At 61.7% G+C, this 24,189-nt stretch overlaps 5 protein-coding genes and 1 non-coding gene across 6 annotated transcripts; all 6 read right to left on the minus strand.

Annotated features, from left to right (window-relative positions):
- Positions 1 to 990: 990 nt before the first annotated feature.
- Positions 991 to 3,582, minus strand: LMJF_32_2760 (conserved hypothetical protein; the record flags this gene model as incomplete). Its single annotated transcript, XM_001685547.1, has 1 exon — positions 991 to 3,582. One exon carries the CDS (start codon positions 3,580 to 3,582, stop codon positions 991 to 993), a length of 2,592 nt encoding a protein of 863 aa, XP_001685599.1.
- A 1,729-nt stretch (positions 3,583 to 5,311) lies between these two features.
- On the minus strand, positions 5,312 to 6,410 carry LMJF_32_ncRNA3:ncRNA. The gene has a single exon (XR_002460994.1). It is a non-coding gene (non-coding RNA).
- Positions 6,411 to 7,890: 1,480 nt separating this feature from the next.
- Positions 7,891 to 10,773, minus strand: LMJF_32_2770 (conserved hypothetical protein; the record flags this gene model as incomplete). The annotated part of the gene is made up of 1 exon (XM_001685548.1): positions 7,891 to 10,773. One exon carries the CDS (start codon positions 10,771 to 10,773, stop codon positions 7,891 to 7,893), a length of 2,883 nt encoding a protein of 960 aa, XP_001685600.1.
- Positions 10,774 to 12,828: 2,055 nt separating this feature from the next.
- LMJF_32_2780 (conserved hypothetical protein) lies at positions 12,829 to 16,113 on the minus strand (the record flags this gene model as incomplete). The annotated part of the gene is made up of 1 exon (XM_001685549.1): positions 12,829 to 16,113. The coding sequence occupies one exon, from the start codon at positions 16,111 to 16,113 to the stop codon at positions 12,829 to 12,831; it is 3,285 nt and encodes a 1,094-aa protein (XP_001685601.1).
- A 669-nt stretch (positions 16,114 to 16,782) lies between these two features.
- LMJF_32_2790 (exonuclease-like protein) lies at positions 16,783 to 17,349 on the minus strand (the record flags this gene model as incomplete). The annotated part of the gene is made up of 1 exon (XM_001685550.1): positions 16,783 to 17,349. One exon carries the CDS (start codon positions 17,347 to 17,349, stop codon positions 16,783 to 16,785), a length of 567 nt encoding a protein of 188 aa, XP_001685602.1.
- Positions 17,350 to 19,555: 2,206 nt separating this feature from the next.
- Positions 19,556 to 23,647, minus strand: LMJF_32_2800 (conserved hypothetical protein; the record flags this gene model as incomplete). Its single annotated transcript, XM_001685551.1, has 1 exon — positions 19,556 to 23,647. One exon carries the CDS (start codon positions 23,645 to 23,647, stop codon positions 19,556 to 19,558), a length of 4,092 nt encoding a protein of 1,363 aa, XP_001685603.1.
- Positions 23,648 to 24,189: the final 542 nt, after the last annotated feature.

Below are 24,189 nucleotides of genomic sequence, written 5' to 3' on the forward strand. Positions count from 1 at the left end.
CGAGCACTGGCACAGCTGCTCGACTCCGGTAGCTGCGTGTGTGGGTTGAGGAGAGAAAGGAGGGGATTCCCAATCACTTCAAAGAGATGGGATTAGCTGCAGCAGCAACTAGATCGGAACCTGACGGCTTCGATGATGTAGCCCCACATGGAGAGCAAGCAGCGAGGCAGCGGTGAAGACGTAGTCCACAAAGAACTTCAAGCAGAGGCAAACCATCGAAAGAAAAGCCGAGGGAGCGAAGTCTCAAGAATGAGCTAGGCGACGCTGGATTCGTATCTAGCCGCAAAGACCACTACAGCGGTTGCTGCAGTTGCGCAGTCCGAGAATGAATGAACAGATGTTTGCACAAGAGGGAAACAAGAGAGTAGAGAGAGACGGAAAAGAAAGGCCCGGTCATGCACGCACACGCACGCGCATGCGTGGGAGCCGAGGTGCGCCGGAGGCATCACAGGATCGGAGGGCAAGGAGGTCGCAAGAAGACGAGAGGGGAAAAGAGGAGTAGCTTTGCTGTTGGTGAGAAGCGCTTCGTGGCTAAACGCGAGAGAGCCGTCACCATGTCGGCACGGCCGCGGCTGTTGGAATGCATGGATAAATGGCTGGGGCAGAGAAGAGGGACTGATGCGAATGCAACCACTCCGGCACTCACACACACATCCCACCCACACACACTCACTCACTCACTTCTCCGATGGAAAGCTTTGCCTCCTGCTCTCTCGCTCCCTCTAAAGTTTGAAGAGATGTGGAGACCAGGAAGCCTCCCGAGACGACGCAGCGCGACGCCGCAAGTCGTTGCCGTGGTTCTTATGGGGGCCAATCAAGCAGAGAGAGCAACAAGAAACAGAGCGCCAAACGTCGACACTTTCTCCTCGTTCTTTGTCGTCTTGTGGACCGTGTTGGTGCATTGGTGCATGCGCCCTCGCTCCTGTGGGTGCTCATGCGCCTGTGAGTGGCCGCCACACCCTCGCGTGCACGCTCGTCCGTCCCCTCCCTCTACGCGATGGAGTAGCGGCTCAGCAGTTCTACTGCCTTGTTCCAGACTCGTCGCTCGTAAGCGGCACTGGGCGGCGCCGGCGCCGCTTCAGCAGCAGTAGCCAAGCCGTCCCACGACCTTGCGAGTGTAGAGCTCGGCATCGGGGCCATGCCAGTGCTCGTGTTGCTCTCGTGTCTGCCCACCACGTGGGTGGAGGACGATCTAGAAGGCCCGCCGCGTGAGGCGGCGCCCGTCAGACTCTCAGACATGAGTGACGGTGCTGTGCAGCGCACGACCTCCTTGAAAGAGTCAGAGGAATCGAGGGAAGACACAGAATGCTCCCGCGCGCGTGGCGGCTGTCCAAGGGGCTCTCCGCGTTGCCGAGAAAACAGGGCTCCGCCGCCATTCTCCTGAGGGACCCCGCTCACATCCCCGCTACAGCAGCCGTGTTGCCAAGTCCCCGCAACACCGCCTCCCTCTTCCCGATAATACGGATGGACTGGTTCTCTGGCGGTGTGCGTAGCGGGTGCTGTCGTGCGCAGAACCTCATCTGCGACTCGCATGGCAGTCTGAAGAGATGGCGCAGTGCGTGGCGCTGCGCGGCTAGGGCCCGTGGATAGCAGTTGAGATGACGGCGAGGACATGTGCCGCGGCGCAGGTGGCTGCTCCGCAGGAGCATTGTCCCCCGCATCACCATCTCTGCCGTGCTCGGCTGCCCCTCCGCTGTGAGATGCAAGCGAAAGCGGGCTGCGCACGGGAGTCCAGCGATGTGGGGCTGCTGTATGCGCGGCACTGAGTAAGGGGCCCGCCGACTGCCTGGCTGTCGCGTGCGCTTGCGAGTGAGGCGAGCCACCGGCATCGGGAGTGGGTGAGGTCGGGCTGCGCGTTGCCGATGAGCCATGCATCACTGGCGAAGAACCGCTACCGCTGTGTGACCCGGGAGACACATCAACGCCGCCGCTGCCGCCGAGGTCCACCCGTAAGCTAGCAGGGGCATTGTGAGACCGAACATGGCCAGAAGCAGCGGCAGCGGTTGAGGCAGCAGCGCTCGCTCTATGAGGTGCGAGAGGATGCGTAGGCTTCAGCAGGCGCAAGCGCGTCAGAAAGTGCTGACGCTTCTCCTCCTCCAGTGAGCGGCGCAGCAAGAGCGCCTCGTGGCGGCTGCGCGTTAGCATGGCATGGCACTCGGAAATCAAGCGATTCTGCAACGCATAGACCAGATCCTCCTGCGAGGGGTGCTTCTGTGCATTGGGCGCCATGATGAAGGGCGTGGAAGGGGCAAGGCCATTAGTGGAGCTGGCGTCTTCGCTGGCGAAGTCAGAGTCTCGGCTACACAGCGTACGACGAAGCGCGTGGACCTCCTCCTGAAGTGCTGCTACCTCTGCCTGCGCGCGCAATAGTTCATCAGCGTCGCAAGGTGCATCGTTGTGCGTCGCATGGGCAGCTGACGCACGGGTCTTCATTGCCGCGGCAGTCCATTCCTCGTGCAGCAGCTGCTGCTGCTGTTGGCTCACAAAGTCCATGACTGCTGGGGCCAGCGCACGCGCGAGGTCATGGTAGAGTTGCTCCATAACCCTCTGTAGCACCGTCGGAACGTGCTGGCCGTCTTGAATGCTCATGATACCGTCGAGCAGCTTTTCTGTGGCCGGCGTCGCCGCCGCGGCGGCGACACGGGACATCTCAAAAGCCAGTGCATCCACTGATAGAGCTAGCGACCGCGGCGACAGCGCTTCCGGTGTGGGAGAGGGCCTGCCGGCCGAAACACAGTCATCGCGACGGTCGTTCACGCCTGTACTGGTGCCTTCAACTTTGCCGCTGTTGCCGCGCTGCATAGCACTGATCTGCTCTCCCAAGGCCGCTTCCACTGCCTGCAGCGTGGCCTGGGCCTCTGCGGCCGTCACACGATACGCCTCCAGTTCGGCGCGGCACTCGCTCTGCTGTGCCTGAAGGAGTGCCTCCACCTGCTGCATCACCTGTGCCTCGAACACGCGGCGTTGCTCCTCTGTGTACACGGCGGGCTGCGACACGGGGGACGTCGGAGTAGCTGGTAGCCACGCCGGCGCCGCGGATGGCAGTGGGGTGCGCAGCTCCGCCAGCGCCTGCCTCTCACTGAGGTCGTTGCTTCTCTCCGCTTGTCGGGTGGTGGTGGCCATGCTGACGGAGCCTGCCTTAGACGGCACCACGGTAGCGGTCGGGCGGCGGCGCGGAGAGGGAGGTGAGGCGGTTATCGAGGTGCCAGTGTTGTTTTGCATGCTCCAGAACGGCAGAGGCCGGAGAGGCTCTGAGAAGTATGACGGCGGCGTTTGTAGATCATGCTCAGCGGCGCCTTGGTCGTAGTCGGCGCGTTTCGTCCGTTCGTCCACAACATCATCGCCGTCGCTGGCGATAGCGGAGGCGACGCCGTCGCCTCTGTTCTCCTCCGCGCGCGTGTTGTACGCCGCCTTGGACAAGTAGTACGAGATGAGACGTCTAGGGGAGTCAGCGATGGTCGAGGCAGACCCGCGTGGTTGCAGCGGCTGCCGCTGCCGTCGTCGCGGGGACGATGCGGGCCTCCCTGTCGACGATGCCGGTGTGTAGAGAAGCGGTTTGCGGAGTGCCGACGGCCGCGACATGATCTCCGCATACGAGCGCCCTGACATGTGCGCAGAATGAGGAAAACGAAGACGAGTGCAGGAGCGCACGCGCGCGATCTACAGAACTAAAAGAGAGAAGGTAGGCGTGGATGACGCCAGACGAAACTCTGTGGCGGGTGAGCGACCCGAAACAGACACAGAAAGGGAGCGTAGTGCGGGAAGCGGCTAGCGCTGATGCACCGGCGCATGCACAGACCCAGGTGCGTTGGCGATGCGGTAATGGAGATACACAAGCAGGTGAGGCGGTGGGAGACGAACAACCCGAGCGCACGGAGTATCAGCTACGACACACGCACCAAAGCAAAGAGAGAGAGAGAGAGACTCCGTCAAGCGCAAGTGCCGCCGATGCACGGATCACCGAAAACTGGCTCGCACCCATGCAGAGAGAGGGGGAGGAGGGAAAAGATGATTAACGTGCCGTCGCTGTTGCCTCCTCACCGACGTGCATCGTCGCCCCACCCACGAAGGATGGGGAAGGACAGAAATACAAAGAAAAACGCGAGTGGAAGAAAAATGTGAGGAGGAGAGGGTCACAGGTGCGTACACGTTGGCATAGGTGCGTAGCAAGAATACGTATGCGTATGCACTAACAGAGCAGGCGACGTTTCCTGCAGCGTGATGGAGATGATGGCAAGCGAGGAAAGGGGGAACGGATGTTCTCGGCCCTTCCCCCACCCCCAATCTGCCGCGCTTGCTGTCGTGCAAATGCAGGACAAAGTCCAAGTGCCGTGCCCAGCTTCCCTCCAGCACCGCTACTCCTTCTCGCCCTCTTTGTTTCTTGGTGTTGTTTCTGGACACGTTTCCCTTCGCTGTCGTCGGTGTCATTTTGTTTTTTGTTGCTGTTGAGGCGGAGGAGGAAAGGTGGCGGGCTTGGAGCGCTTGCGCCACCTCTGTCTGCGTGTGCATGCGTGCCTTGCTGCTACCGGACAACGCGTAGCAGCCAGCAGCAGCAGCAACCCTTCTCTCCCCCTCCCGCACTGCAGAGAATGAAAGGATGGCGGAGGCAAACAGAGACACACGCGCGTACACACCAAAGGGGCTCAGGAACGGCCGCGGTCGAGCCGGCGGCCCACTCTCAGGAACAAAGGATGAGGGCGGAGGGGAGGTGTAGAGGGAGGCGGTGCAGAAGTGCGGCTGCGTTACGTAGGCCAAGACGTCCGCTAGCGGGCATCTAGCAAGGTCGCCCTCCTTCATGGGGAAAACAAAATGCACGCACGCGCACCGTGTGCGCTGTCCACAGTCACGCAACGCCACTTGTGCTCTTGGCCGAACCCAGGGCTGAAGATGGTGACAAAGTCGATGCGCAGGCGAAAGGAAAAAAGAGCGCATGCGACAGGCAGATGCGTTTCAGCCGGGACTGTTTGTTATCCGCGCATGCGCGCACGTATCGACCTCCGCTCGCGAGCAATCTGGCGGCACCTGAAGCGCCGTTCTTGCGACGCACACCGCTCACACACGCCGCGGCGGTCAGCGGCACTCAAGTGACCCTCTCCACTTTCCTCCCCGCCAACACCCGCATAGCACACAACACGAAAAGTGTACGTGCTGGGCACCTGTGAGGACGACAACACCGGTCACGTTGGCTCATGTTTCTCGCCGTTGCATCGTTTTGTGTTTCTGCGGCCCTCCGTGGCCCAAACGCGCCCCCGCGCCGTTGGCCCTCCGTTCCCCTCCTTTTGTTTTTTTCCTGTGCAGGGTTGCGGGTGTCGGTTGTCGATTCAGTGATGGCCACACAGCTGACGCAAAAGACGCAACAAAGGAACGAGTGCGGAGAGTAGGAAAGCCGAGCTGCACGTTTACTCGTAGCCGGCGCTGGCGAAGCTGACCCCGTGGCGCAGGTTTGTGGGTGCGGTCGTGCCCATGTGTTGATATCTTTCTCACAAATGTAAGCTCGACTGCCCATGCTGGTGCCTTAACACGAGAGCGTACGCTACAGTGGCGCCGCCTTTCGGCTCTGTTGCGGGAAAGGTAGCTGGTCAGCAGACCGCAGGGCACCACGTATCGGCCGCAACGCATCCGCTTCTGCTCGCGGAAGTCCCTCTTTGAGATGGTTTAGTCACCAATTGTCATCACCCGCGACACGTCGAGCTCTCCCTCGAGGCAGCCACCGATAATGGTGTGCCCGTGCTCCACCCCCAGCTGCTAGCCCTTCTGATCCGTGCTGAGCTGCGCGTACTGCCGGCCCGGGAACCGGTCCTCGTTGCCGCAGTGCACGGCGTCCGTCGCGATGACGACGGCAAAGTCCCTGCCCACTCCGTCTGGTGGTTGACGGTCACCTTCGCAATGGTGTGCACGAGAGCGAACGCGATTCGTGCCATGCGGAGCACAAGACATATACCGCACCGCGGTCGGCACGATATCAATGTCCTTGTTGTAGCACCGCAGGAGCGGGGATGATGGCGTCGATCGCGGGCTCGATGCACTGCATCTCTCCGTGAACCCCGTGCATCGCCGGCACCTTAACAGGGCTGTGCGGTATCACCCACACATCTGAGGCGCCGAAGATGGTGTCGTTCAGCCGGTTTAGCAGATAAGCCCGGTGAGCACCACCAAAGAGAAAAATGCTCTTCGTTTGGATGTGGCGCAGCAGGCCCCTGTACTAGTTGCCGGCGTCTGCGTACTCGCCGTGCGGAAACACAGCGACCCACCAGGCCGATGTCACAACGTTGGAAACGCAACCCTCACACGCTGAGGCTGCCGCCGCCTCCTCGGCTCCAGCGATTACCCCGTCCATCTGCTAATCCCTTGCGGCGAAGCCGACAGGGTGGGCTATGCTCCGCATGGCCACCGCAAGACATGCTTCTTCCAGAGTACGCGCTGATGAGTAGACGCGTGCGTCTCTGCGTTCGTGAGTGTGACGTGTGCAGGAAAGCTAGCGGCGGCTCGGCAATGGGGACAAGAAATGTCGCCATGCCTGGGCGACATCGCAAGCTAACGAGCATCAGACGTGAAAGAGAAAGAAGCCACGGTACGGCAGCCCAACAAAGCAAAAAAGCGCGCCGAGGCGGCACTGTCTTCGTTGTCGCCCGTTCTGCCGAGTGAGGCAAGGAGCGCAGCAGACACGACGGAAAAGTGCGTGCGCTAATGCTTGCGTGCTGCATGTGGCGGCGGAGAGAAATTGGGGGGGGGGGGGGGGGCGGGAGCTGTAAGTCATCGTTTGTTGTTGGTCATTGGGGGAGAGAGGGTGTGACCCTGCGTGTATGCGTATTCTTTGCTTGTTCTCTCGCTCTCGCCCATGTACTGTCGCGGTTGCCATGGCGCGCATACGCGTGCGTGCATGCCATGTGTCGATAGAAAAGTGGATAACGCGTGCACATACGTGTGTGGGACGGGGAAAGGCAAGATAGCGGGGCAGCAGAGATGAAGCGGTATGTGCCTCCCGCGTTGATGTGCGCGTGGGCCTGTGTGTACAACGAAGAAACAAACAGAGAGGGAGGGCGACGGCGTTCGCGCGAGAGACAGTAAGGAGCAGCGAGAAGGACAAAGCGCCGGCTGAGGTGCTGGCTTTCGGTCCGCGCCCCTCCCCCCCCCCTTTCTCCATTCTGAGTGGGCGCGCAGAGAGAGCAGAAGCGACTCAAGGAGGAAAGAAAGGCAGCGCGTGTAGGATACAACAAGACGCAACCTAAAAGGACGGCGCATTCGACACCACACCCGTCCTCTCTTCCTCTTTGCCGTTCCGCTGAGCGGGGGTATGCCGCTGAACTGGGGGCAGCGTGTCTGTTTCCCATGGGGGAGGGGGGACATCGGTTCTTCTCGTTGCTCTTTCCTCAAGCCGTGCAACGTGTTCTTGAGCATGCGACTGCCTCAGTTTCGCGCTCCGAACAGCCGGATGGAGAGCGGCTGCCGGCGGAAAGAGCACGTGAGACATTGCAGAGAAGCTTCCGCGCACAGGACGCTGTGCCGCCAAAACAGATAGGACCCTTGGATTACCTTTCTGCGCGGGCGCGCACCAGAAGAAGAGATCGCTCATGGTGCACTGGAAGGTCACGGATGGCGCCTCGTTAGAGCGGCACTCGAAAATGGCCACACACCTAACGACGAAAAAAAAAACATCTTGAGCACGTGCGTACATCCGCCGTGCAGAAGGTGGGCGGGACGCTTTGTCTGCCTGTGAAGTCCGCAGCGCGGCTCCTCGCTCATCATCCTCCCCGCCCCGGCTCGTCCACCGCCATCGACCGCCGCGCAGCGTTCTTTGGTGTCTGCGGGTTCGCAGGGCCACGCGCAACTTGGAACTGTCCTTACCCATCGAGAGAGAAAAGGGGGAAAGCCTGCTCTACGCAGGCAAGTCTACAGTACAACGCAGCATCTGGACGCCTCTTTATCGACTTTTCTCGAAGGCAGCGAAAAAGCGGTCGCGCCGCTCTCGGGTGCGTTGTGTGCGTCTCGTTCCGCATCAGCAGCGAAGGAAAGAGTGGACAAGCAAGAGGGACGTGCCGCCGCATCCTCGTCTGCGCGGCGGTTGCTCGGCTGAGGGGGTGCGACTTCAGCCTTTGAGGGGGTGCTAGGCACCTGTGCAGGTGGCTGTGCCTCTTCTCCCTTGGCGTCCTTTGCATTCGTCGCCACCGTGGTGTTCTGGCGACTTGTGAGCGGCGCCTCCCCATTCCTGAGCGGCTTTGTGACGGCGGAGGGCGGCTTCGTCGCTGTCGGCGGGGCAACGGTCACGCGTGACGTTGTGGACGACGTTGCGTCAGCACCGTCTTTGGGGGCTATCGATGACGCGGCGCGCACGACCACCGCAGCCCGCTCAAGGCACGGCGACGGAGATGCCTCTCGAGTCTGGAGGCACGATGAAGGCGCAGCCGTTGCCGTCGTGCGTGTTGTCACGCTACTCGATGGTGAGGGAGCCGCAGTGCTTATGACCGTGATAGCCGGTGGCACGGCAGGTTCTGCTGATGGCAGCGGCTTGGGCACTGGTGCGCGCATCACTGGCATGGACGCGGACTGCGGCACTACCGTTGTCTGCGCGGTCGAGGAAGAGAAAGAAGAATGCGGTGGTGCAGGCGATGCCGCGGCTGTCACGGCAGCCGTACAAGGCGGCGTCGAAGAAAGGCGGAAGGCCTTGTCCGGTGCAGAAGCGCCATCCAAGCGATGGCCGAGTGGCGGCTGGGCTGAGCTCGGGTGCAGGGGCAGAGGCTTCAAGTCGGCCCTGGTCACTAACCGCTTGCCTGCGTCTCGACGTACCTTCACCTCAGCTGCTGTGAAAGGTGCACCGGGGCTGCTCGTGGGGACTGTGGCAGTGACTTCCCGCACTACCGGAGACAGTGCTGCGAGCGCGCTCTTTGCCTTTCGCAATTCACCTGTGACGGTAGGCACGGATGCCAACTGAGACGACGTTCCGGGGGCGCTCCCGGAAGGACGCGAGGAGGCGCTGCTATTAGCCCGTGCGTTGGAGTCTGGTGAAGGCCGTGCTGTGGTGCACCGAAACCTAGGCTGTCCGTCCACCGTCAGCGAAGATGTGTCACCCGAGGGTCGCCCAACAGACGTGCGAGGCATCGCCGAGAGAGAAAGCAGCTGAGGCTGCGGCGGCAGAGGCTGCGGTGACGAGCCGCCACCACCACGTCCTTCGCGCCCCCCTTCAGCCACTGGAGGCTGCTTCTCCACAGGCTTACGTATCGCGCCCACAGAGCGGGGTAGAAGTGGACGGCATTTCTGTTCGTTGCCACTGTCACCCTGCAATGGTGGCGGCGGGGGGCGCTGCTGAGCAGATGGCTCTAGGGCCGGTAAGGCGGCCGGGATGATCAGCAGCGCACTTGTCGCGGAGTCCCGTTGCACGATCGAACTCCTCGGAGAGGCGGTAACGGAGGGGAAGCTGTTCACCTTACTGCGTCGAAGATCGGTTGAACAGCGATTCGACGAAATTTGCAAAGAGGACGACGAGTCCGGTGACACGGCCGCCGCAGCGGTAGACGGCCGCTTTCTCGCAGCGTCGCGTGTGGCGATGGGTGAGCCGCCTTCGTTGTGTGGCCGTGCCGTTTCACGAGCTGTCATGGCTTCGCCCTTCGCACCTTCGGCTGGTGCTGTGCCGGAGCGTGTGGTGGTGCCGGTTTTGGCTGGCCCACCGGATGTGGACAACTCGAGCTCCAGGCTGGCTGCCAGCAGCTCCCGTGACTGATGGCTGTAAGCGATGGGCGGGGGCGGGGTCCTGAAAGAGTCGCTGGTTGCGCTTCGCCCGTCTTCGCTCGCCAAGGACGACAGGGGATACTGAAACCCGCGTGCACCAGACAATGTTTGCTGGGAGGTGATAGAGTCGTGGCGCGGGCGGGTGCGGCAGCGAATCACCGACTGCGTCGCGCTGTTCTGCGACAACAGCGACGCTGTGCGCACGAGCACGCGCTGGGCGGGGTTGTGGGTCTCGTTGTACCGTGCCCGGCGCAGGAGACCCTTCGCAGTGCGCTGCGCCGCCGTCTGGGCGTGCAGGTAGGCAGGTGAGCCATCGCCGCAGTCGCCGGGCGGCCCTCCGAGGGAGCCCTGGCGACTGTGCGGCGTGGCGAACGAGGGCGAGTTCATGGAGGACAGCGTCGTTGCCCCGCCCAACTTCGGCGACGGCACCCCGACGCTGCTGTTGCTGGCTCCCATCACCGCTCTCCTCTCCCTCTGACCCAGCTTTTTCTCGCGGAGGCGCTCCTTCTCCTCCTGCGCTTGGCGCTTGGCTCTCCGCAGCACCTCCCAGTATTCGGCCTCCCAGAAGATCTCCTCCGCGTCTGGTGCGGGACGGCGCGCCACCAGCGCCTTGGCCGCCATCTCTAGCGAGTCGTCCGTCGGCGACAGCTGCAGGTACTCGAAGCCATCGGAGTTGAGACCGGCGGCGGCGGCGGCAGCTGCCTCCTGATCACTGGTCGCCCTAATTTTGTTGAGCGTGATGACGGGTAGGTCGCTGTATGCGCCAGCCAATTTGCTGACAGAGCAGCCCGTAGCCTCGCTCAGCTGAATCACGGTGGGCGGCCGGTACACAGTGCACGTCGGCCCCTCCAGGATAGAGTGCAGGTAGGGCACCTTCTGCAGCGCGGCTGCCCAGCGCTCGCTCGGCGCTGATGCGATCGTGGCTGACGCGCCCGCTGACGACGACGATGGTGGCAGCGGCAGCCATGGGATTGGCGCACCTCCAGAGACGGCCGACGGATGGGGCGAAGGGGAAGTGGGGGCAGCCGCGACGTGCGAAGGATTCTTCATGAATGCGAAGAAAAGAAGCGGGAGGGGGGGAGTACCGAGGGAGGAGGAGATGACGGGCGACACGCATGGGAAGCGTAGAAAATGAGACGATGAAAGGAAGGGAGGGCGAAGAGCTCCGTCGTCTGGCTGTCTGTGTGTGTGTGTGTCTGTGTGTGTGTGTGTGTGTGTGTGTGGCAGGAGAGTGATAGAAGGCGAAGACAACAGCAGCAGCAACAACGAAAAACGGCGCGAAGAGGCCGCCAGCGCCAGGGAGAGCGAGAGGACGGAGGGAGCGAAAGGGAGGAAGAGGCGAAAGCGACAGCGAGGGGCGGGGCAGAGAAAGGAAGCGGGAAAGAGGGGGGCCTCCGGCGTACCTTTTCGCTCTGCCTCACAACGCGTGCGACAGCAGTTGACTATGAAATTGAGATTCTGCTCGTTGGGGAGGAATAGGGTGGGGAGTGGAGAAAGACAGCGTGAAAGCTTACGGGACACATACATAGGCAAGCAGCTGTGTTCACACGTCAAGTACAAGGCGCCTCTTCACGCGATGCCCTTCGGAGAGGAAGACAAAGGATGGGGGAGTCCACCAGCGGTCACCGAGAGAGAGAGAGAGAGGTGCACAGCACAGACACACAGGCACGCACTCGCATTTGTACGCGTGTGTGCGTCTACACCTGTGCACACCCGCGCGCAAAGTAAAGGGAGTGACCTTCCGTTCTAGCAAGAGCAAGAGAATTTACTCAGTCGCCGTGAAGCTTGCAATCGATGTGTGTCGCCCTATCTCCACACAGACTGCAGTGGGGTGGTTTGTGGGGAGAAGGGGGAGGTAAGGTGGATGGTGATAACGACAGAAGAGTGCACCAACGTTGGGTTACGTGAGAATATGAAAATAAGTATAAACATAGACCTGCGCGTGAGCGTGGGGGAGGGGGGAGGAAGTGGGCGTTGGCAGGAGGCACGGTAGAGCAAAGAGAAGGAGCAGTAGTGGGGCAAGGAGGAGTCGTGGGTGCAGCACAGGGAATGAGAGACCAACAACGTAAGAGGAAACCCTTCTCTACAAGGGCGTACTGCAACGACGCACCGGAGAAATGACCCAACGAACGGCGAGACGCGTACCATGCGGGTAGAAGGAAGCGAGAGGTGGGACGAAGCAGGGAACAGACGCGGAGAAACGGAGAGGCATCGGGGCGGCAGAGTGAGGTGAGACGCTGCCCAAGAGGGGGGAACGCGCAAAAAAGGCAAAGAGAAAGACTCATGAAAGAGGGAGGTTAAAGGTGTTCAGCCGCACGCACGCACAGATGCGAAGACAAGCTGAAAAAGGGGGGTAGCAACGTCGCCCGCAGCGCGGATGGGCTGGCACGGCGCGAAATGCATTGCGTCGTGAGCAGAAAGGTCCTTTCCTTCACGCCTCCACCTTCATGCCAAAACGCCCCTCTCTCCCGTCCCTCTTCCCGCTCGCATCCCGAAGGCTCTCAGGTGCACAAAGTGGCACGCACAAACACACACACACATACACACACACCACCTCCCACGACGGGACGACGGGGACGTACACGTCCATCGCCCTTGCCGCTCCTGACGCACCCTACGCTAGACACACACTCTCTCTCCAAGGGAAGGTGCCTGAACGGTCGCTATACTTGCCTCGGCATTCAGAACTGTGCCGCTTTACTGTTTCTTGGGTGTTAGTTATATCCACCTGTGGCCAGAGGCGGACGATAAGATGAGTACGCTGGCCACGCTTGTGTCTCTGGAAACAAACGGGGAAGGCAAACTATTGGTTTGACAGCTGTCCTCTTGACACATAGCAACCGACCCCCACTCATAGACACCAACGCAAGCCTATCTGGCGGATCACTCGAAACGGCACACGAGTGAATCTCGATAGCTCTGAAACCGAAGAAAATGGGGCGCCAGCAACGCCGGCGATGGCAATCCTTCCTTCTCTCCTTCACCCATCAGCGGACCTCCTCCCTTTCCGAGGCGGGTCAACGTCGACAGCTCCTCTGGCTGTGGATGGTATCCGCGCTTGCAGATAAGCATTGCGCATCACTGTTAGATAGCGCCCTTCCAACTCTAGCACTGACCTGCAGTAGTTGCGGCACTACCGGCCGCGGCCGGCGACGACGAGGACGAGGCTGCACTGCTGCCGGCCCTCGATCCTCTCTCGACAGAAGAGAGCAGCGTCGAGGGGCGAAACAGCGGAGGTCGCGCGTGAGTCGGTAAGCCCTCCCCTGTAGCCCTGTGCGAGCAGTGGTACACAGCGCCGGCTTCACCGAGAGCTCCAGAGGCAGGCGCGGTCGTTGCACCGCCGGCGCTAGCGGCTCCGCGAAGTGCCACTACCGCGGCGCCGCTGTGGCCTCCGTGCTCCCCCGCAGATGAGACGATCCTCCCCAGCTGCTCCGCCAAGTCGCCGGAGCTTACCTGCAGCAGTGGAGCTGACAGCGTTTCGGGTCGCCAGAGCGGCAACGCAGAGGCCTCATCCACGGGCAGATGAGGGTCAACGTCGGCTACCACTACCATCTTCTGCTCCCCCCACGCCTTCGACGAGGCGGACAGTAGACTGCGCAGATACGATAGCACCACCTGAAGACGCTGTGCCTGCGTCGCGTCGGCGGGAGTGGCAGAGCTGCACACCTGCAGCGCATCCTCGTACCGCTGGAGAAGAATGTAGAAGAAGATAAGCACGGCCTCGCGCTGGTGAGCCCCCTCCGCAGTCTGCAGCGTGCGCTCGATCGTGTCCGCCACCGGGCTCCCAACCCCCACCCAGCCGCGCATCGCCGACACGCTGCCCGCGTGAAGCGCCGCATAGGCCAACGGCTGTGCCACCAGGTGCATCAGCTCTTCGGAGCCGCGCATCACGTCGTACAGAGCCTCGATCATGCGCGACGAGCCAGCGCGCAAAGCCACGCAGAGGAGCCTCATCGCCATCATGACCGGAACGTCCTCGCCGGCGCTGGTGTACACCGCAATGCAGGTCGGGATCAACCGAAGCAAGACATCCAGCGCGGCAACATGGGCGAGACCGTTTACGACAGGCGCCAGCAGCCTTACAAACGGAGGCGCACCGAGGTGCTGCACCGCGGGCCCCATCGCGTAGAGAAACGACTTCTTCTGCTCTGCTTCGGCCGCCTCCGCAGGGTTGACCCCATGATCGACCGCGTAGCACGTGAAGGCCCACGTGTTCAAATCCACCGGCATGCCGAACAAGAGCAGAAACGACTCGCGCCACTGGCGCTGCTGCTGCTGCTCTGCCATCGATGGCAGCGCCTGTGCGCCACTCGCGTCAGCCGAATGCTCTAAACCCACGTAGCTGTAGTAGAGGATGAAGACCGCCATTTCGGGGGTGACAGCGTCCATGCTAGCGAGCGCCGACGCCATGGTGAACGACGCATCGGCGGCTGGCAGGCCCAGCTTATCAAGCAGCACCTCGATGCAGAGCGGTGTTGCGGATTGCCACATCGCGAGTTCCGCAACGGAGCTCTGATAGACGCTTTTGCGACGGAATGTGTCGTGGAGCAGCGACTTCCACTGCGCCTGCGCCGCCTCGACCGTCGCTGTCGCCTCGCTGAGCCGCAGAACGTCCTTCAACGGCTTCGATATGGTGTGCATGATGCCAAGGTGCACAAACAGGGCGTACGCAACGTGCTGTCGGGACACCTGCGCAGCGCGCTGCAGCAGTCGGTACGGCAGGCTCTCGCTGGCTGCCAAGTCTGTCACACTCGCAGACTGTTGCTGCCGGGTCAAGAGAGCGTAGAGGGCGTGCTGCGCCTGCATGAGTTGATGCAGTAGCAACGTGGCATCCTTCTCGCATGTGAGCTCCTGAGCGGAGTCCCGCAGCTCCTTCAGCCGAGCTTCGCAGCTACGACAGTGACTGCTCAGCTCGCTTTCGGCGCATTGCATGATTGTCATCGCCAAGGACGGCGCGACTGATACAGCGCCCGCAGCGGCAGAGGACGCAGCGGGTCCGTCTTTGAGAAGAGTCGCCACGTACAGAGGCCCGGCGCCGCATGCGCTTTGCGAGAGAATGTGAAACTGCCCTCGCTCATAGCGCACGCCGTAGAGCTGCTCGGCGTAGCAGATTTGATGCTGCCGCCAGTGCAGCTGCACGGCGGGCGACGCTCCATGCAGGCGCACCGTACCGTAATGCAGCAGCTGCTGCTGCTGCTGCTCTGAGCCGCCGGCGTCCGCTGTCGTAAAGGCAAAGTGAAGCACCGGCGCACGCGGGTCGGCGTGGATCTGCACCTGCACCATGGATACCTTGTTGCTGTCGCCGTTTTGTGCCCAGGTGGCCATCAGCTGCGCCTCCAGCACCTGCGTCGTGACCGTGGAGCCCCGCGCTTGACTTGCACTGCTGGGGCCTGCCAACGCTTCTGACGGCTGCTGCAGTTCCTCATTGCCCTCGGCGCCACTGCCGGTGCCTATCCTCTCACCGCACTGCACCGCCACTACAGAGCCGTCCGAGTACACCACCCACAGCACAGTTGCGTCAGTCCATGCCACGCGCAGCGGGGCTGCAGACGGCGATGCGTGAAAAGGGAGCTGAAGAGTGTGTAGCACGTGCATGTCACTACCCTCATTCGCCGCGAGGAAGGTTTGTCGAGCTGCCCTCGAGGCCGACGGCGCTGCCGCCACCTCAGCATACGCTTCAGCAGTAAACCTTGCAGGCGCCGGAGCCGCTCGCTGCACACCGCACATCGCCGCTACGCCGTTGCCGAGTATGACAGTCACCTCGGCGTGACCAGCACGACCGGGGCCCAGGCAGCAGATCGTGCTCTCTTCGAAGCGGAGCGTCTGCAGCTTGCCAAGCTGCGGAGTGCAGGCGCAGAGAGTATGCGGATCTTTCAGGAAAGCAGCCATGTCCAGCGCCACTAAACCTTTGACGGGGTCTTCAGATTCAACGCGGAAGCACTGCATGGGGCACCAGGGTAGCTGCATAGGGGGCGAAGATCTAGTCACGACCCCGTCATCGATGCCCACCTCAGCCAGCCGCTGGCAGCCGGAGAAGAAGACGATTTTCGTGGGCCCCTCTGTGCGCACAGGGTAGTTAGTCCCCGTGCTTGCCCTCGAGGCTCGCAGCGGCGTCACGCGGCAGGCCACAACGGCAGCAGAGTTCACGGCTGCTTCCTCGACAAACTCTTCCCGGGTCCTCACGACTGCGTCAGCCAGCTGCGCACCCGCGTACGCGTGCACCAACACACGCGACGGCAGGGGCAGTTGCTCGCCCTCAGTCATCGGGGCAGGGTTGGCGACGACGAGGTGGTTCATGCCGTTCAGGAACGACACCACCGCGCCGTTGTTGTCTCCGCAGAAGCGAGCCGCATCGACGGGTTGCACAGTGAGCCGACGCTTGCGTTGCATGACGACCGGCAACGCGTCCTATCTCCTTGTACCACTGCTTTTATGAAACTCGTGCGCGCGCGCGCTGTTCTATGCGTACCGCTTGCCGCTTCTGGCTGTTTCCCTTCTTTTCTAGAACTACGCACTGGGTGTGTGTGTGGGGGGGGGTGAAGGAGAGGAGCGACGGCACCAGTGAGAGAGAGAGAGAGGCAAAGTCAACAGCAGCCGAAATGTCTTTGTCGTTATGTGTGTATGCCACATGAAAGATGCTCACCGTACATGGAAGCGACCATGATGCCAATGAAGCAGCCGAGGACGAGTGCGTGCAAGGAGAGGACGGGAGGCCTCGCACACACCACCAGACACCTGCGACGGGGACGGAGACCACTGCGCAAGGGGGAGGGGGCCTTCTCCGCTGTGGTGCGCGCATTAGTGTCAGTCAGCCTTCTAGTCAAGATACGTGCCGATAAGCAACGATTGTGCCTTGCGCAACTCGCTTGCTGGAAAGAAGAGGACGACGAGACAAGACGAGGAGGGCGTCAAGCGAATCATAAACGCAGCGCCCTTCAGCGAACAGAGGGCGACGGCGCAGACACACACACACACACACACAAACCGTTCCGCAGGCTTTCTTTCGCTGTCCCCCCCCCCGCCCACTCAACAGCAGCTAACGGCCCTCGGCTCACACCTTTATTCGCCACGACCGAACCGCTCCATCCAGCGACGACACATTTGCAGAAACAGCAGTGCTGTCAAGGTCGCGTCTGTGAGAGCGTCGTGGCCATTGGCAGCTCGATCTGCCGCCCAATCGATGCTTAGAAAGGCGCACAGAGCATCAAGGTTGTTCGCCAGGTGCGGATAGGCCACCTGTGCCCACTGCCGAGTGCACGTCAGAGGGTATCGAGGGTGCCAGAATATTTGGTAGCCGCACCGCCGCAGGTGATGCTCAAGGAAACGCGCGTCGAATGACGCGTTGTGCGCCACCAGCGGCGGGAGGTGAACAGCGCGTTGCCCGCCGAGCTGCGCAGCCTCCAACTGCGCGGACGCGGAAACGGGAGCGTCCGCTCCGACAAGGGCCATGTAGGCCACCAACTCACGTGCCACCACCGGCCACGGGGAGCAGTTCTGCACCGTCTCCCACGTGATTCCGTGAACGGCTGCAGCGGCTGCCGAGATGCGGCGGGGGTCGGAGGGCCGCACGTAACGGTGGAACACTCGCCCCCCGCGTGTCCACAGTCCCTCGATGACACCGCACATGCTTTGCTCCTCCAACGACGGTGCGCAAGGAGCAGCGTGCTTCGGGTCTGTCGAGGTCGTTTGTGAAGGCGGCGTCCACCGCAACTCGACGCAGCCCACTTCGAGAATCTCATCTGCGGTGGCCGAGAAGCCGGTAGTTTCAAGATCTACGACAACGCAGCTGAAGGGCGCTGAGAGGCAGCCAGGTGCCCATGCCGAGGCCACGACAGGAGTTGAGAGCTGTAAAATTAGGGATGACGCATGTGCCGTTTGACCGTCCCGCAGCGGGGCCAGAAGCCCGATGGTGTCGGCAAGGAGAGGATGCACCTTGGGCGATACAGGGGCAAAGGGGCTGACACCCGCACTCCCTTCACAGCTCGCATTACGAGGCAGGGGCACCGCGAGACGCGGTGAGGGCGAGGAGAGGTGCGTGGAGTCAGAGGAGTGCGGCGCGGCGTCGGAGGTCTGGGGAGGTGTGCGTCGCCCCTGGTCGCCCATCCACACTTCGATGAGCGCTGCAATCCCGCGTTGGGTTGACGACGATGTCGCAGTGGGCTCACGGCGAGCTTTTCCGGGCTGCACACTCTCCTTTGCTGCGGTACCTTGGCGAGGCCGCTGCTGCGGGCGCCGCCCCCGGAAGCGCCGTATACTGGCGGAAAGATCATCCATGCATGCCTTGCGCAGACTCGAGCTCCGAACCACTGGCGGTTGGTAGCGTTGAAGCCCTCGCCACTGCGGCGAGGCCGCTACCTTTTCGTTGTGGTCACGGCACCTGTGCTTAGTGCGCGGGGTGGGTGAGCGTGCACCCGCCGAGGACGAGAGGAAGGGGGAAGTGGTTTGGCTGAAGACAAAAAGAAAATAAGCAGAGACAAGAAGCAGGCGCTCGTGTTCGTGTGTGCGAATTGAGGAGTGGAGACAATGATACACGTTGCGCGAGCGTGAGAAAGCCGCAGCATACAGGGATGAGTGCGGTATTCACCTGTGAAGAGGGATGCTGCCGCCTTGCAGTTGACCTGCGTACGCAGCGCTTGCAAATGCGCAAGTGACGGGTGCAGCCGCTCATGTGTGCCCGTGAACCACATCTTCATCTCTTCCCGGCCCCTCCCTGCCACCCTCCCCCAGGCCCTATGCACCCGCAAGGGCCAACACGTGCACGAGGGAAAGCGAGAAGCACGACGTCGGCACTGCTGCGAGGCAAAAGCGGGCGCAGAGCGGAGCGTTGAACGCAAAGGCAGCATAGAAAAGCACGCGCACACACACACACACGCAGATTGTGTGACGTGGCATTGAGGAGGCAGGAGAGGAGGCAGGAGAGGAGGAGTACTAAAGCATATGGACACCCTCAGATGGTCCGTCGACCACTCATGTCACGCCCTTCATATACGGCTGTCCTTTGCTCGGTATTCGGTTCACTTGCGCCATCTTCGCAAGATGTGCGCGACGCCAACAACGAGTTGCGCTTCTTCACGCCACCGTAGCCACACATCTCTCATCAAAACAACCGACACACACACACACACACGCACACACGCACGCAAACACACAGACTCTACACACGAGCAGAAGGCAACCCAGCCGCGCTGTCCTCCCCCCCCCCGCTCCTTTCGCCTCAAAACGCGCCGCATATGTGGTCTGTGTCTGTGGCCGTGGCTGTGTCACAGCCGACATGGGGCACGCGAGCGCACTCAAGCACAGCCACGCACAGCGGCGGCCGCCGCCACCGCAGGCGCTTGAAAGGCTGGCGGGGGGTTGGCGAGAAAGAGCCAAGCGACGCAGGAAGAACAAGGAACGTGAGACAGAGAGAGGAGGGGGAGAGGTGGTTCTCAAGGCAACCACATCGCACCAACACACACAACTACTCTGCACTTCCCACGGACCGGTCAAAGCAAAGCAGGTGCCTCCTTCTCCCCATCACGCACCCGTCGGCAGGTCCTTCGAAGACGGAACGACCACACATATTCACCGAACACAAAAAGAGCAAGTCGACGGGAACGTGAAGCGACGGCGACGGTACGCGCTCCTCCGACGCCATGGCAGATGCTTGACTATACGCGTGGCAAGCACACACACACACACGCAAACACGCACGCACACACCAATGCCGATGTTTTCGGGGGTAGTGGTGCTGGCAGAGAGTCGGTGGGGGTGTAAGGAAGGCCTGTGTATGTGGGTGGGTGGGTGGGTGTCTGCTTCTCCTTCTCCCTTTTGGCTGGAAATACTCCCGCACTTAGTAGGCGCTGTGGTGACGGCGCCGTGTGAAGGTGGTGGGCTGGAGTTGCGTTTCGAAAATACGTGCGCACTGGCCAAAGATGCCAACAATTGCCATCCACTGCACGGCCTTGTCTGACACAAGCAGCAGGCACGCCAGGTTCAGCAGCACCGAGCCAATGACAACGAAGCCGGGAGAGCTGCCCATCTTGCGCCCTTTCCACAAGAGCACCAGCAGCGAGATCTGGGCCGGCAATGTGACAGAGGCCTGAACCAATGACCACGTCTCCCGCCTCAGCTGCGAAAGAAGACCCTGTGGTGCCGCCATGCGCCACGCGTTCCACATGGTGCACAGCCACAGCAGTGTCAAGGAACATGCCGTGGGAGCGAAGTAGCGGAAGTGGTGCTCCTTGAGCCCAAAGAAAATGACTTCGTCATCCACGAAGAGCAGCAGAAGAAGCGAGGACAGGACGTACAAGGTTGGCTCACTGTCGTTGCCGAAGAAATTGATGGCGCACAGCAGTGCCACAGACAGCTCCGTCGAGAAGTTGGCGATGAAGCCAAGGGGCAGGCTGGCCTCGTGGCTGATCTCACGGCACTTGGGGAGCAGCGGCCGCCCTCTCAGGCGGCAGTTAATCATTACTGACAAGCCCAGGTACATGACGACGATGACCGCCAGGAGGCGCAGACTTCCCTGCTCGTACATATCCCACAGCATCGTCAGGCGATTGGGCAAGTAGTACAGCTTCTCCTGCTGCGCCGCGACAGACCGGTTGAGCTGCAGGAAAGATAACGGGATCGTAAGAATGGAGAGGCCGTACACTCCAACGAGTACGGTGCCGCTCACCTCGCGATAGTGCACCACATCGATCATGAGGAGAATCAGAAAGACGAAGCATAGCATCATGATGAAGAAGTTGAAGGTCGGAGCGGCCTGCACGAGCCCGGTGATGCCGAGCGACAACGACGCGGCTGTCGCGAGCCAGTATACAAAGCGGCCAGCGAACGGGATGCACTGCAGAAATGAGGCCCGGGCACCAAGCAGCATCATGAGGCCGACGGCCGCCGCGCACCGGCCTCTGTCGGCGTACTCGAAATCGTAGTCGAAGTCGGACACCTCCGCCTCCACCACGCGGGTGGGCTGCAGGGCTAGCAGGACCACTCCCAACAGCGCCGTGCAGCGGGAAACAGCGCGAAGCGGGAACACCGCCGGGTAGCGGCTCTTCAGCCGCCACCACACGGGCATCGTCAGAAGCGCGTAGGTCGCACAGCACGTGCCGGCGGCAATGTGAAGCAGCTCCGACTCTGCGACGTAGTTCTGTGTAACAAACTCGTAGGCAGCGCGCTGCACATTGCGGATCGTCAGCAGAGACAGCAGCAGCGCCAGGGTGGCGTATGTGTAAAGCATCCTCTTCGCTGCTTCCATCTTGATGCGACGGCGGCGCTCAATCTCGAATGAGGCGACGAGGTAGCCGGCGAAGAGGGCGACCCACCACCCGCCCGTGATCTCGGCCATGAGGAGATACGCGCGGGCCGTCTCCATCCCATCACGCACAGTCAGCTCCGCTGCGTAGTAGGCACTCGTCACTTCGACCAGAAAAGTAAAGAGCTTGGCCACAAAGCAAGACGAGATGAGCACCGCCGAGTACACCGTCAGAGCGCCGTTTCTGTACATGCGGCACGCCACGGCAACGCCCACCGCACTCGTGAGCACGACAAGCACCGCCGGGTAGGCGCCCTCCTCGTTCTGCGAGTAGAGGACGTGCTCAACGAAGGTGAGCTGCAGCGCAAGCAGAAAGAGAGCGATCGTCACCGGTGCCTTGCTCGGCGAGAAGGAGAGGGTGAAGCTCATGCAGCCGAGCACGTAGCACCACAGCACGCTCACCCCCAGCACCGGCGTTGGCACTACCGTCGTCTCACCGAAAACGCGCAGGTCCATCACGATGAAGGAGTAGGTGCGGTACATCCACCACAGTAGCATCAAGCTAGTGAAGACGGTAAAGGTGAACATCGGGCCACCGTTCGTGCGGTCCATGAGGAACACGTTAAAGGCGATGATGGAGAGCACACTAGGGAAGTAGAGCACACCCGGTGCACTCGTCAAGACGCACAGAATGACGGACACCACGCAGCTGCCCAGCAGCACCGGCATGCGCCGCAGCAGATACTTGCCCTTCGTCACGTCACCGCCGCGGCTGTCAACGTCAAGGAGCCACTTGATCTCGATGCCGACGTACACGGTGATGTAGAAAGCGATCAGCAGCAGAATGGCGTTGAAAGGGAAGGCAACGCCCGAGAACAGGTACGAGTAGCGCGAGTTGAGGAGGCGGTAGGCGCCCCAATGCACCCCAACGATAGAGACGGTGGCCAGCACGGGAATGCGGAAGGCCGCGACGAGGTCAAGAAGCCCGAGCGGGTCGTATTCGAGCTGCTGCAACAGCGAGTAGGTCTCTTCCGGCGGCGACGCCAGGAACCAGAGGCTGTGCAGTGGCCAAATGCAGAAGTACGCGATGCCACCGCAGACAAGGCCGACCGAGTTGAGCACGTTCGCAACCGCGTGGTCTGCCCAGTTGCTCTGGAAGGCGTTGTACACGGCGACAGGGAGGAGCAAAACAAGGCAGCTGAAGACGAGTGCCTCCACCTGCTCGTTCAACTGCATTGGCGCGCCGCAGGTAGACGAGGTGGAGTCGACAGACGCCGCGTCATCAACGCCGCCGGCGCCGTCGCCACCCGCGTGCGCATCTTTCGCCTGACCATCCCCGTCACCGGCGACCCTCCGTCTCGCGTGGGCCCCGGCATCCCTCATGGCATCCGACTGCAGGTGCTGCTGCTGCTGCTGCTGCTGATCTGGCTGCACCGACGCCGCCGCGGCGCCAGCAGCACTCCCTGGGGACACCAGCACGAGAAAGCTGCTTTTGAGGGGGCAGTAGAAGAAGTGGTGCAGCGTGCACAGAGCGACAAAGAAGAGAAAAGGCGCGCGGCGGGAGCCGGCGAGGCCGGTGATCGTCGTCAGCAGCGGCGGCAGGCAGAGCACAGGACCAACCGCGAACACGAATCGCTCCAGCGCGCATAGGACATTCGGAAACGTCTCCTGCACCCAGCGAAAGTGCTGGATTGCGGCCGCCACCACAACCATGAGAACGCCGCCCAAGTCCGCGATCATCAGCATGGGGCCAAATGACGTGGCCGCCGCGCGAATGTTAGAGATGAGAAGCGTCGCTGAGAACACGCCGGCGGTGCCGAGCAGGACTAAGACGGTGATACGATGGTAGCCCAAATAGTCGGAAATGTACAGCAGCACCACCCCGCAAAGCAGCGTCGTGAAGGCAAACGTGGACATGAGAGGAAGGACGCCGAACAGCGTGGAGAAGAAGAGGAGCACAAGCCTCTTCACATGGCAGGGTGAGCCGATCAGGAACTCTACGTGCTGCCGCTGAGACGCGTGAGAGAGCGTAAACGACGTCGTGCCGCCACTCGCGGCGGCCCCACCTGCAGTCGACGGATGCCGAGCAGCGTTCTCTCGCACGTAACGGCCGCCGTCGTTTTGCCCCTCGTGGACGCGGTGCGCCGACTCCTGGACCCTACCGTGCAGCTGCTCGTGCCGCCTCTCTGTCTCCCGCTTTAGTTGCGTTTGCAACCAGTGCTGCGAGGTGGCCGCGATGGCCTCGCCCACGACCTCCTCACGCGCCGCCTCGCGCGGAATATACGCGTTGGGGCTCCGCTGCTGGTGAGGCGGTGGCGGCGGCAGCGTCAGTGCCACGTGCTGCGGCTGCGAATACCCGCCGTACTCAGGATAGGCTGGCGACGGGCTAGTCATGGCCGCGGAGACGTACGAACCGGACGGCGTCAGTGACGATGCCGCCGTGGCAGCGTGGTTGCCGAGGTTACCCTCGTTCGTGTCGCCCGTGGAGATGGGGAACGACGGCGGGTAGCCAGGTTGTGGCTGTCTTGAATACGGAGCCGGTGGATAAGACAGGTGTGCCGTGGCTGCAGCTTGGGGGCTGGTCGAATAGATGACAGCCGGCAGACTACCTCGGCTCTGAGGCGGGCGCTCTGCTGTAGTGCCCCCAAGCGACGGAATCGGAACAGCGGGCCCCGTCGAATGAGACATGGCGGGGCGATTGAGAAAGCGAGAAGGGGAGGACGCTGCCACCGCACAGACTCAAGCGCACGCGCGCGTCGCCACAGGGAAAAGCGAGTGGAGGGTGGAGAGCAATGAGGCGGTAAAACGAGAGGCCGCAAAAAGACGGAAGAGAAACGAATAAGCGAGCACACAAAAAGGACGTGGGGGATGGCGCGCACCCTGCAAACGCAAAGTACACACACAAGCAGGCGCGTGTGTGTGCTGCCCACGAGCACGGAGGGGGAGGGGGTGGGGGTACGGCACAGGGGAGAGAGCGGCGGATCGGTTGGTGCACCTGTACCGCCCCTTGGATTGTTACTTCTTCTTTTTGTACAAAGACTGAGGTCGCAGAACGAGGGGGCGGGGAGGGGCGGGGCGCAAAAGGAAAGTGTTGTGACGCACAGGTGCCCCATGCAAACGAGGAGGTGGGCGTGTGCGTATGTGGGCACGCACGCACACACACGTGTATATATGTATAGCCATGAAGGTGTGTGTGTGTGTGTGTGTGTGTGTGCGTGTGCATGTTGTGC

This window comes from Leishmania major, chromosome 32, assembly GCF_000002725.2.
Source record: "Leishmania major strain Friedlin complete genome, chromosome 32".
Lineage (NCBI taxonomy): Eukaryota > Euglenozoa > Kinetoplastea > Trypanosomatida > Trypanosomatidae > Leishmania > Leishmania major.